General features: G+C 42.5%; 1 protein-coding gene and 1 long non-coding RNA gene across 2 annotated transcripts; one reads left to right on the top strand and one right to left on the bottom strand.

Moving 5' to 3' along the window:
- Positions 1-363: 363 nt before the first annotated feature.
- Positions 364-4,625, top strand: LOC132475935 (heat shock 70 kDa protein 1-like). Its single transcript, XM_060077347.1, has 2 exons — positions 364-587; positions 2,406-4,625. Exon 2 carries the CDS (start codon positions 2,420-2,422, stop codon positions 4,250-4,252), a length of 1,833 nt encoding a protein of 610 aa, XP_059933330.1. The 5' UTR covers positions 364-587; positions 2,406-2,419; the 3' UTR covers positions 4,253-4,625.
- Positions 4,626-6,744: 2,119 nt separating this feature from the next.
- LOC132445634 (uncharacterized) lies at positions 6,745-7,466 on the bottom strand. Its single transcript, XR_009522669.1, has 2 exons — positions 7,107-7,466; positions 6,745-6,800 (listed from the first exon to the last, which is right to left on the bottom strand). It is a non-coding gene; the product is annotated as an uncharacterized LOC132445634 (long non-coding RNA).
- Between the last annotated feature and the right edge of the window lie 4,991 nt (positions 7,467-12,457).

Genomic DNA, 12,457 nt, shown 5'->3' with positions numbered 1-12,457 from the left:
ACCGGTAATCCCCCGTTTTAAAGACGTGTGTGTGTGTGTGTGTGTGTGTGTGTGTGTGTGTGTGTGTGTGTGTGTGTGTGTGTGTGTGTGTGTGTGTGTGTGTGTGTGTGTGTGTGTGTGTGTGTGTGTGTGTGTGTGTGTGTGTGCGCGCGCGCGCGTGTTTGCAAGGATTTACTTGTTCAAAATGTATCCATAAAATATTGTCCTTATACCTGCACAGACTGTCATTTAGGAATGTACATTAATTTTGATCAACCATCGCAAGCAGTTCTAAAAACCAAGAAGCGCTAAGAGGGCCCTGCAGGCATCAGTACTTGTAGTTCTAGTCGCGCAAACTATCATTTTTTTCCGGTTTTATATCATAGCCTAAAAAACTTCTGAGGGGCGGTTCATGAACACTCTTATTTCGGAAGAAGGGAACGGTTACGTAAAGACACGTAAGAGCTTCCGACCTCCGAGCTGCTTTGAAGGCGTCATAAAATCACCGGCAGCGGTGACTGTTGAAATAGAAAGAAGAGCTTACTGAGAGAGGAGCGCGAGACTCGCATTCAGTGTGCTTAACGATTACTGTTCATCGCATACTAACTGTAAGTAAATAATTATTTCAACATTTACTATCAGATTTACATTACCTTTACCGATTATTATACTTTTGGAAAATAAGAGGTATTCTTTTTGCTATGCCATTTGTTATAAGCAAAAGTTTTATTATATAAGTTAACATATGCAGGGTTGCCAACTCTCACGCATCCCGCTCTCACGCTTTCAGCATCAATCTCACGCAAGAAATATAACGCCAAATAGCCCATTTTTTTTTTTTTGTCCGTCCGTTGATCACTCACTAGAACAAATAAAATACAGGAAACATGCTCGTTAGATTTATCCATCTATTTATCTATCTATCGATCGATCTTGAAGGATGGTTCCATTTGTCTTTCGCCACTATGCCCAAGTCGGACGACCGATTTTCACTTCAGGACCGTTCGATCGATCGATCTATCTACCTTGACCGACTGCCACGACTGCAGTGCAGGCTGACCTACAACGTATTCTGCACACCTTTCTCCGTTGATTCGCCGCTCCCTTGCGTCTTTTAGTTGCGCGTGAACATTTTTGAGTGAAAGACGCGCGTTTTGGAAGAAGAAAAGCGTTGGTTAAGGTCTGAGGGCGCAAATAATGGCCTCAAACTAGTGCTGTCATTTTTAAATAACAACGTTACGTTGTTTTATTACTATTGTTTATTTAACGCAATTATTCGGTTACTCCTCTATTTAGTTTAATTTACTTATTAGAGCGTACTGCTCAATAGGCCTACTTAACCTACAATTACGGCCAGGATATCAAAAGGAGCAAGAACATCGAATGTGCATTTTTAAGTAATTCCCAACATCTGAACAAGAGAGAAAGATGGCGAAAATATACCCTTTTCAAAAACTCGTCCAGTCTCTCTCCCTCCCTCCTTCCATGTCTACTGTCTCTCTACCTCTCTGTGTGGACTGTGGACCTGATTGGAATTCAACTAGAACTTGTTAGTTTGGTGTTTCTTAGCCTATATTTTATTTATATTACAAGTGCCTTTCGAACTGAGCACGGCAAGAACAAGTCAATATAGGCATTATAAGGGCTACATGATCCATAGGCTATGTTACAATTTCAAATATTTTAATTAGGATATAATATTTTAATTCTGATTTAACATTAATTCCATGTTGTTTCTTTTTCAATATCTGTAATAGGCTAAATAAAGTCATGTTTGTGATCGGGGTCCAAGTAACCTATTCTCGCAATATAGACCCTAATGGTTTTCTCATGGTTTGACAGCCCTCCTCAAAACAAAATTACAAGGTGTTATCAACCAATAGCTACATTACTAAACGAATTAAAGGACATGACACACTGTTACCTTCGGTTCCATTCCTTCTTTCTGGATCAGACTGGGAATAGATTCTGAGGTCTTGGTTAAACACATATCTATAGCAGCAGGTGTCTGACTCAGTATACAGCTATGTTCCCATGTCAATGCATGATTAAATGCATGATTGAAAAATATCTGAACACATTTTGAATGTCCTACGTCAACAACAGCCAATGGCTTTTATAGAAGCGTCCTTCAATTTGTTTATACTAAGCGAGGACTGTTTTGCAAAAAAAAGAAAAGGGTTACGGTTATCAAAAATGTGCGTCCACTGATATTTTGCAAAGTCTCACTACAGCCAAAGTCCCAAAGTTGTCAACCCTGCATATGTCGAAATCTAGTTTCATATGAATTATATTTTATCTATAAAAATATATAAAATTGGTTCTCTCTATAGATTATAAAATCCCTTTTTTTATTTAAAGTTGTTGTTTTTTTAAAACAATTATAATTTCGAACGCTTGTCTTTTAACTGTTAACTCCCTGACAGCTATCCTCAGCAAGATGTCTGCTGCTAAGGGTGTAGCAATCGGTATTGACCTGGGCACCACCTACAGCTGCGTGGGGGTGTTCCAGCACGGCAAAGTGGAGATCATCACTAACGACCAGGGCAACCGGACCACCCCCAGCTACGTGGCGTTCAATGACACGGAGAGACTCATCGGAGACGCAGCCAAGAACCAGGTGGCCATGAACCCCACCAACACCGTGTTCGGCGCCAAGCGCCTGATTGGCCGAAAGTTTGACGATGTGGTGGTGCAGGCGGACATGGAGCTCTGGCCATTCACGGTGCTGAGCGACGCGGGGAAGCCCAAAATCCAGGTGGAGCACAAGGGAGAGAACAAGTCCTTCTACCCTGAGGAGGTGTCCTCCATGATCCTGGTGAAGATGAAGGAGATCGCCGAAGCCTACCTGGGCCAGAAGGTGTCGAACGCCGTCATCACGGTTCCAGCTCACTTCAACGACTCCCAGCGTCAGGCCACCAAGGACGCAGGAGTGATCGCCGGCCTCAACGTCCTGAGGATCATCAGCGAGCCCACGGCGGCCGCCATTGCCTACGGTCTGGACAAAGGCAAGAGCAGCGAGCGCAACGTCCTGATCTTTGACCTGGGCGGGGGCACCTTCGACGTCTCCATCCTGACCATCAAAGACGGCATCTTTAAGGTGAAGTCCACGGCCGGAGACACTCATCTGGGTGGAGAGGACTTTGACAACCGCTTGATCAACCACTGTGTGGAGGAGTTCAAAAGAAAGTTCAAGAAGGACATCAGCAAGAACAAGAAGGCTTTGGGGAGGCTGCGCATGGTTTGTGAGCAAGCCAAGAGATCTCTGTCGTGCATCACCCAGGCCAGCATCGAGATCGATTCTCTGCACGAGGGCACCGACTTCCGAACCTCCATCACCAGGGCACGCTTCGAGGATTTGTGCTCAGACCTCTTCAGGGGAACCCTGGAACCCGTGGAGAAAGCCCTGATGGACGCCAAGATGGACAAGGGCCAGGTCCACGACATTGTCGTGGTGGGAGGCTCCACGCGAATCCCCAAGATCCAGAAACTCCTGCAGGACTTATTCAACGGCAGGGAGCTCAACAAGAGCATCAACCCAGACGAGGCTGTGGCTTACGGCGCCGCGGTGCAGGCCGCCATTCTCAGCGGCGACACGTCGGCGAACGTCCAGGACCTGCTGCTCCTGGACGTGGCGCCCCTTTCCCTGGGCATCGAGACGGCCGGAGGAGTCATGACGCCCCTGATCATACGGAACACCACCATCCCCACCAAACAGACTCAGACCTTCAGCAACATCACCGACTACCGGCCCGGGGTCCTGATCCAGGTCTTTGAAGGAGAGAGAGCCATGACCAAGGACAACAACCTGCTGGGCAAGTTCGAGCTGTCGGGAATCCCGCTCGCTCCGAGAGGGGAGCTTCAGATCGAGGTGACCTTCGACATCGACGCAGACGGCATTCTGAACGTGTCTGCTGTGGAACAGAGCACGGGCAAACAGAACAAGATCACCATCACCAACGACAAGGGCCGCCTGAGCACGGAAGACATTGAGAGGATGGTTCAGGAAGCAGACCAATACAAGGTAGAAGACGAGCAACAGAGGGAGAATATAGCGGCCAAGAACGCCCTGGAGTCCTACGCCTTCAACATGAAGAGCAGCCTGCGGGAGGACAACCTGAAGGACAGAGTGAGTGAGGAGGACAGGAAGAAGGTGGAGGAGAAGTGTGAGCAGGCCATCCTCTGGCTGGAGAACAACCAGCTAGCGGAGAAAGAGGAGTACCAACACCAGCTAATGGAGTTGGAGAAGCTGTGGAACCAGTACTTGAGTTGAGGGGGGGTGGTGGTGGTTAGGGGAGGGAATCTCTTGGCACCTCACGATTCGATTCCGATTATGAGGTCAACTATTCGATTATCGATGCATCTTGATGCAATTTTCTTTTCTTTTTTACAGTTCCATGCGTGATTTTAAATATATACGTGAGTATATGCTCAAAGTATACGAGTTTTCTACTCAGAGTTTGCTAATCACTTCCTACTATTGTGATCATCATTAAAGACATCAACAGATGAACCTTATCTAATATTGTATGAGAGAAAAAGCTTTGTTCCAAAATATGACTTTCTATGAACAATGCAATTATCAATGCAGCTTGCATAACAACACAATGTAAAAAATAAAACAGATCAGTTTTCTTTTATTTCTATGTCATTAAAGAGTTCTTGTGTCTGGCTGTGAGTTTGCGTTCATGCTATGCGTAGGCTGAATCGCAATCGTGTCAAGACAGATCACATTGGCCAATATGCACTGAAGATAAACTAAATGTATCCCTTTCTGGCGAACAGAATGTTGCAGCAGGCAAACAAATTAAAAAAAGGAAAAAAAAAAAGGTCATGGTTTTTCGTGGGTAGTGTGGCGGAGCGTTTCCGGAGTTAACTCCAGGGGCGGTTCTAGACCAATTTTCATGGGGGGGCCAGACTGGGGCCAGTTTTTTGGTTGGAGGGCCACATTGAACCCGGGACGCAAAATATTTAGTTTAGTACTAAGCAGAGATGTGGACTCGAGTCACATGACTTGGACTCGAGTCAGACTCGAGTCATGATTTTGATGACTTCAGGCTTGACTCGACAAAATTACGCATGACTTGCGACTCGACTTAGACTTGACTGCTATTGACTTGAGACTTGACCCTGACTTGGCCTCTTTGACCTGTAACTTCAAAAAAGTCAAAAACATTTATTGTTTTAGATATCTAACATATTTCCCGCCTGGAGGGCTAGTCTAGACACCCAAGACCAGGGGTGGACAGGCCATCGGGAGGTTCGGGAGATTTCCCGAACGGCCAGACGGTTTCAGGCCGAGCCTATGGAAGCATATATGTAGCAAAATTCAAATGGCAATGCAATTTGCAATTACATTTGACAATTCATTATGCAATTTTATAATGTAATTTGTAAATACGTTATTCAAAGTGTATTATAACATGCAAAGTGACAATGCAATCCTCAATTAAATTTGCAAAAGTTATAACAATACAAATAGAATAAAATTTTGTCAAATTCTTTGAGTTCCTTTATACAAATTGAAAAGCTATAGCATCCCCGTGATTGCAATCCACTTCGCCACGCTCCGTGTGTTTTGCGATATTCAAATGACATTTCAATCCGCAAAACGAACGCTTTGCAAAAGATTTGGCAAAACGGAATCCAAAACGGAATCCAAAGCGGAATCCAAAAAGTCAATATGCAAAGTGGCAAACGTATCAGCCAATCAGCGTCTGGGCGGGAACTACGTCACTTGCTCGTAATTTCCTTGTTCACGTTCACTTCTAGTTCGTATGTGTCAGGTCCATGGTCACCAATGGAGATTATTGATACGCTCCGAAGTTTGGCCGATGATGTGGAGAACAATCGTGTTGAAGACACAGATGCAGTAGATAGAGTGCGTGTTCTGGGAGATAAGATAGACGACTTATCCTCACTGGTACGTTTTGACGCCAGTGTGGTAAACACAAAGATTTCCCAAGTGCTACAGGCACTGGGTGCGAAACATAGGGTCGGGAGACCCACCGTCTCCACCCACTCCTCACCTACAAAGCTCTCCACAACCTAGCCCCCATTACCTCTGGGACCTCCTCCAAGAATACACTCCCTCCCGCTCCCTCCGCTCAACCTCTGCTGGACTACTATGTATCCCCACATCACGACTCATTACGAATGGGTGCCCGGTCATTCAGCTGTTCAGCACCCAGGCTCTGGAACTCCCTCCCCCCACACATAAAACAGTCAGACACCATTACAACCTTCAAGTCACAACTCAAAACTCACCTGTTCAAACTCGCACACAACGTCTAACTGATCACTGTCTTGATTGTTTGTTTGTTTTGTCTTGTTTTTGTTTTATTTATTTATTATTATTATTTTTCCACAATGTCTTGTTTTTAAACGATTTATGATAACTTTATGCTCTGTAAGGTGACCTTGGGTGTCTTGAAAGGCGCCCTTTAAATTAAATGTATTATTATTATTATTATTATTATTACCGCGGAGATACTGTCACGTTAAAATTGTACCGGGGGCGAAAATTGTACCGGCCTACGTCATCAGTTGTTGACAACTTGACAACTGATTTGATTGGGTTGTCCGTTGCCGGGCAGGTTTCAAAAACCATTCGCGCTCATGTTGCCGAACACCAAATAACATAATACAGATAATAACGGATCGCTAGATAACACTTGTTTTTACTTTATATTTGTATTGTATTGAATTGTTTAATCGAATTTAGCAAGTAAACTGAGTGTTTAAAGCAGGTTTCAAAAACCTGTCTTGTCACGCTCAATAGAGTGGCGAAGTCACGCCCCTTCCGGTAGAGCTCATGGGACCTATGAGATCGAAAAATATGAATGGGTGTCAATGGAGAGAAAATAATTATTTTCTGGTCCCGGTCTTTATATGCCCTGGATTACACATATGTTGTTTGTGGATTTAAATGATAATTTTTCATGCAAAGAGTTCAACCGTTTATTGTGCAATTGTTCAGATAAAGGCTGTAGAGAAAACACAACGAGAAAGACTACACGGCTCGTATGTGACGTCACGCTCCCTGCGACTGGCGTGGAGAAGACCGTCAATCTTCCCATCGGCATAACTGAAACTCTGCACGTGCCCCGATTTATGATGGTTTTCACCTCTTTCGATGCTTTTATCCTCCCCTTGGAAACAGCGGTGAAGTGGGGCAAAGAGATCGCCATCTCTGTGCCGAGTTCCAAGTGCGTGTGTTGTGACGTATATCATATGCGTCGAGAGCAGCGAAGAGCATAGTTCACAAAGCGGCCTCACATAAAACCTAAAATGATCAATCTTCTTCACGAAATTTTTTTGTTTTCTTTGCATGAAAAATTATCATTCAAATCCACAAACAACATATGTGTAATCCAGGTCATATAAAGACTGGGACCAGAAAATAATTATTTTCTCTCCATTGACACCCATTCATATTTTTCGATCTCATAGGTCCCATGAGCTCTACCGGAAGAGGCGTGACTTCGCCACTCTATGAAGGAGTGCAATGACCTTCCCACGTCATTCGACGCGCGAATGTTCAAGAACCAACAGACGACGATCGCGTTGTCTGTTGCCAGGCAGGTTTGGAATTTGTCAACAACTGATGACGTAGGCCGGTACAATTTTCGCCCCCGGTACAATTTTACCGTGACAATACCCTTGGAGAGAATAGAAAGTGACGAATTTCCCGCCCAGACGCTGGCTGATACGTTTGCCACTTTGCATATTGACTTTTTGGATTCCGTTTTGCCAAATCTTTTGCAAAGCGTTCGTTTTGCGGATTGAAATGTCATTTGAATATTGCAACACACGGAGCGTGGCGAAGTGGATTGCAATCACGGGGACGCTATAGCTTTTCAATTTGAAGAAAGGAACTCAAAGAATTTGACAAAATGTTATTGTATTTTTATTGTTATAACTTTTGCAAATTTAATTGAGGATTGCATTGTCACTTTGCATATTAAAATACACTTTGAATAACGTATTTACAGATTACATAATGAAATTGCATAATGCATTGTCAATTGCATAACGTAATTACTTATTGAATTGCAAGTTGCAAATTGCGTTGCCATTTTAATTTTGCTACATAAATGCTTCCATACGAGCCGACCGGCCGTCATTTGTCCTTTTTTTTTTCTTTTCTTTTTTTTAAGAAAATAAAAAAATATGAAAGTGACTTCGGCTGGCCTGCTAGATATTCGCAAACAGAGCGAAACGATAACCTACATTTAGAGGTGGTATCACTTTTAAACAGTGTATCGGGGCAAAGCGAGCGGCCGAACGGCCCTCCCAAATCGGACTGCTCCGCGTTCTGTCAAATCTACCCGTTTACCTCCCTCTGAAGTCACAGAGGGATACGAAAACGTTGAAAAGGAACAGGACACAGCAGCATAGATATGACAGGTGCACTAAGGGGAATGTTTGGCAATATAATAATGACTTAAACTCCTAAACTCATTAATATTAGCCTTAAAAAAACACATAAATTAAGAGAATATCCACTATTCCCTATTGGCCTGCTAAATTAGAATTAATTTATGCTTGTCATTTTCATGCAAATGTAGCTCTACCGTCAACACAGGCAGCTTCAGGGTCAAGCAAAGCGGAAGCTGAGCAAGTTGTAGGGGGATTTTGTATAGCATTGATTTGTATATTCTTCCAGCCTCAACAACCCCCCAGAAAAGGTATGTGTATCATGAAACCAATGATGGTATGAACAGAAAGTGGCGCACATGCTGTAAGAAAGACAACTCTCTGTTCTGCTCAGTATGTTTTGCCTATGCAAAGCCATCTGCACTATTTGGAAACTTTTCACCCTTGATTTACCGAGGGGTTGCTTATTAGCTTATAAAATATTTGCATGTGATCCTCACACAATTCTAACCACACACACATCCCAACATTGATATGTATTTGCAATGAAAAAAATCCAGGGTTGAGGCTAGTTTCTTTTAATTTACACAGTGGCAAAATTCTGCACGTGCTATTCTCGCGGTCTCATGAAAGACCTCTCCATCCCAAAGTGCTGGGCCAGATTTTTGTCCCAGTCCATCCCTGCCCAAGACCAAGACGCATTCACTTCCATGAGGATGAAAAAGAAAACAGCGAGCGAAGACAAACCTACACTTCTATCTTCAATAATATCCAAACGGAAATTTGGTATAATTTATGCGTTCTTCACAATAACAGTTTAAGTTTCATATCGGCTTCGTTTACGTTGACGCTGGAGCGTGAGGACGTTCAGCAGTGTTGCCTGATTGGGCGGTTTTCCCCGCCATATTGGGCTACATTATGAGGACGTTCAGACAGTGTTGCCAGATTGGGCGTTTTTTCCCACCCTATTGGGCTTTTAATCACGCATCGGCTACGCTATTCTCTTAAATAGAATACCATAACTACCATTACTACTACGGGTGGACTGGGACAAAAATTCAGCCCTGGCATTTTCTGCCCAGACCAGCCCACTACATTATCAGCACTAGGGGTGGGACGAGACGAACGGGAAGAACCCTGTATGTACTTTATTAAAACAATTTAATCAAGTACATGCATCCGAATAATAGTACAGCTCTGCAAATAGCAGTTGTTGTTTTTTGGTTTTTGTTTTTCAAGTTTGTGTCTCTTGTGCTGAAAGGTGTGAAACCTGAACAGGAAGTTAACAGACATCCTGTGGTCGCTGCATCTCCAACCCCCATATCTACAAAACCCTTGTTAAATATCACACTTGATCCAACGCTAAATTCTCTCTTGCAGCTTTTAGTCTGTGAATGTGAAAATCTTTCGGTGTAAGCCCAGCATTAGTTAAAATCAGACTCTGACAATTATAACAAAATATTCTGGCAAATAATCTAAATAGAAACATATTACAGACAGTAGCAGCATTAGATCTGAAACTCATTTGTTTCAACTGTGACTCAGTCATTGTGAAACCATAAATAGAGAATTGAATTTTTTTATCTGTAGCTGCGAGAAAAAGTCTAAGACATGAATTACAGGTCTGAACAGCTATGCATTCTCATATTAGACATTAGACTTTTTCACACAGCTATAGATAAAAACAAAGAATATCAATTCTCTATTTATGGTTATATTTAGGGCAATATATATTTTGCCCTACATCCTCGTCCGCAGCCTGCCAGCTACACTCCTCACCAAATTCATGACCTGCAAGAAACAGCAAACAGAACTTGTACTCAGTATCTGTGTACTGAGTGACAAGTATATGACACAATTTATCTGTCATGAAGGATGACTTAAGTCTCAAAAGAGCCCTAAGGCCTACCTGCATAACTGTTAATTGAACTTAAAAGAAATGCAGATGTTTGAAATTAAAATCATCAATATGAAAATCTTCAACCAGGAAATAAACCTTTGTTTCAATCTGAGACGAAACAAGTTGCATAGTAAACTCGCAAAGTCAAGACGAATATCTCTCTCTCTCTCTCTCTCTCTCTCTCTCTCTCTCTCTCTCTCTCTCTCTCTCTCATCGTAGAAGAACTACTACGATGTAAAGACCGGGGCCAGAAATAATTATTTTCTCTCCATTGACACCCATTCATATTTTTCGATCTCATAGGTCCCATGAGCTCTACCGGAAGGGGCGTGACTTCGCCACTCTATTGCATTGATTTGTATATTCTTCCAGCCTCAACAACCCCCCAGAAAGGGTATGTGTATCATGAAACCAATGATGGTATGAACAGAAAGTGGTGCACATGCTGTAAGAAAGACAACTCTCTGTTCTGCTCAGTATGTTTTGCCTATAAGCCATCTGCACTATTTGGAAACTTTTCACCCTTGATTTACCGAGGGGTTGCTTATTTGCTTATAAAATATTTATAAGTGCATGCATCCGAATAATGGTACAGCTCTGCAAATAGCAGTTGTTGTTTTTTGTTTTTTGTTTTTCAAGTTTGTGTCTCTTGTGCTGAAAGGTGTGAAACCTGAACAGGAAGTTAACAGACATCCTGTGGTCGCTGCATCTCCAACCCCCATATCTACAAAACCCTTGTTAAATATCACACTTGATCCAACGCTAAATTCTCTCTTGCAGCTTTTAGTCTGTGAATGTGAAAATCTTTCGGTGTAAGCCCAGCATTAGTTAAAATCAGACTCTGACTATTATAACAAAATATCCTGGCAAATAATCTAAATAGAAACATATTACAGACAGTAGCAGCATTAGATCTGAAACTCATTTGTTTCAACTGTGACTCAGTCATTGTGAAACCATAAATAGAGAATTTAATTTTTTTATCTGTAGCTGCGAGAAAAAGTCTAAGACATGAATTACAGGTCTGAACAGCTATGCATTCTCATATCAGACTTTAGACTTTTTCACACAGCTATAGATAAAAACAAAGAATATCAATTCTCTATTTATGGTTATATTTAGGGCAATATATATTTTGCCCTACTTCCTCGTCCGCAGCCTGCCAGCTACACTCCTCACCAAATTCATGACCTGCAAGAAACAGCAAACAGAACTTGTACTCAGTATCTGTGTACTACTACTGAGTGACAAGTATATGACACAATTTATCTGTCATGAAGGATGACTTAAGTCTCAAAAGAGCCCTAAGGCCTACCTGCATAACTGTTAATTGAACTTAAAAGAAATGCAGATGTTTGAAATTAAAATCATCAATATGAAAATCTTCAACCAGGAAATAAACCTTTGTTTCAATCTGAGACGAAACAAGTTGCATAGTAAACTCGCAAAGTCAAGAAGAAAATCTCTCTCTCTCTCTCTCTCTCTCTCTCTCTCTCTCTCTCTCTCTCTCTCTCTCTCTCTCTCTCTCTCTCTCTCTCTCTCTCTCTCTCTCTCTCTCTCTCTCTCTCTCTCTCTCTCTCTCTCTCTCTCTCTCTCATCGTAGAAGAACTACTACGATGTAAAGACCGGGGCCAGAAATAATTATTTTCTCTCCATTGACACCCATTCATATTTTTCGATCTCATAGGTCCCATGAGCTCTACCGGAAGGGGCGTGACTTCGCCACTCTATTGCATTGATTTGTATATTCTTCCAGCCTCAACAACCCCCCAGAAAGGGTATGTGTATCATGAAACCAATGATGGTATGAACAGAAAGTGGCGCACATGCTGTAAGAAAGACAACTCTCTGTTCTGCTCAGTATGTTTTGCCTATGCAAAGCCATCTGCACTATTTGGAAACTTTTCTCCCTTGATTTACAGAGGGGTTGCTTATTTGCTTATAAAATATTTATAAGTGCATGCATCCGAATAATAGTACAGCTCTGCAAATAGCAGTTGTTGTTTTTTGTTTTTTGTTTTTCAAGTTTGTGTCTCTTGTGCTGAAAGGTGTGAAACCTGAACAGGAAGTTAACAGACATCCTGTGGTCGCTGCATCTCCAACCCCCATATCTACAAAACCCTTGTTAAATATCACACTTGATCCAACGCTAAATTCTCTCTTGCAGCTTTTAGTCTGTGAATGTGAAAATCTTTCGGT

This window comes from Gadus macrocephalus, chromosome 2 (assembly GCF_031168955.1).
Source record: "Gadus macrocephalus chromosome 2, ASM3116895v1".
Classification (NCBI taxonomy): Eukaryota; Metazoa; Chordata; class Actinopteri; order Gadiformes; family Gadidae; genus Gadus; species Gadus macrocephalus.
The sequence above is the reverse complement of the archived record's forward strand: the minus strand, read 5'-3'. Positions and strand labels throughout refer to the sequence as shown.

What these genes read in the sequence shown, in the direction of transcription:
- LOC132475935 (XM_060077347.1), top strand. Translation starts at nt 2,420, where the DNA reads ATGTCTGCTGCTAAGGGTGTAGCAATCGGTATTGACCTGGGCACCACC.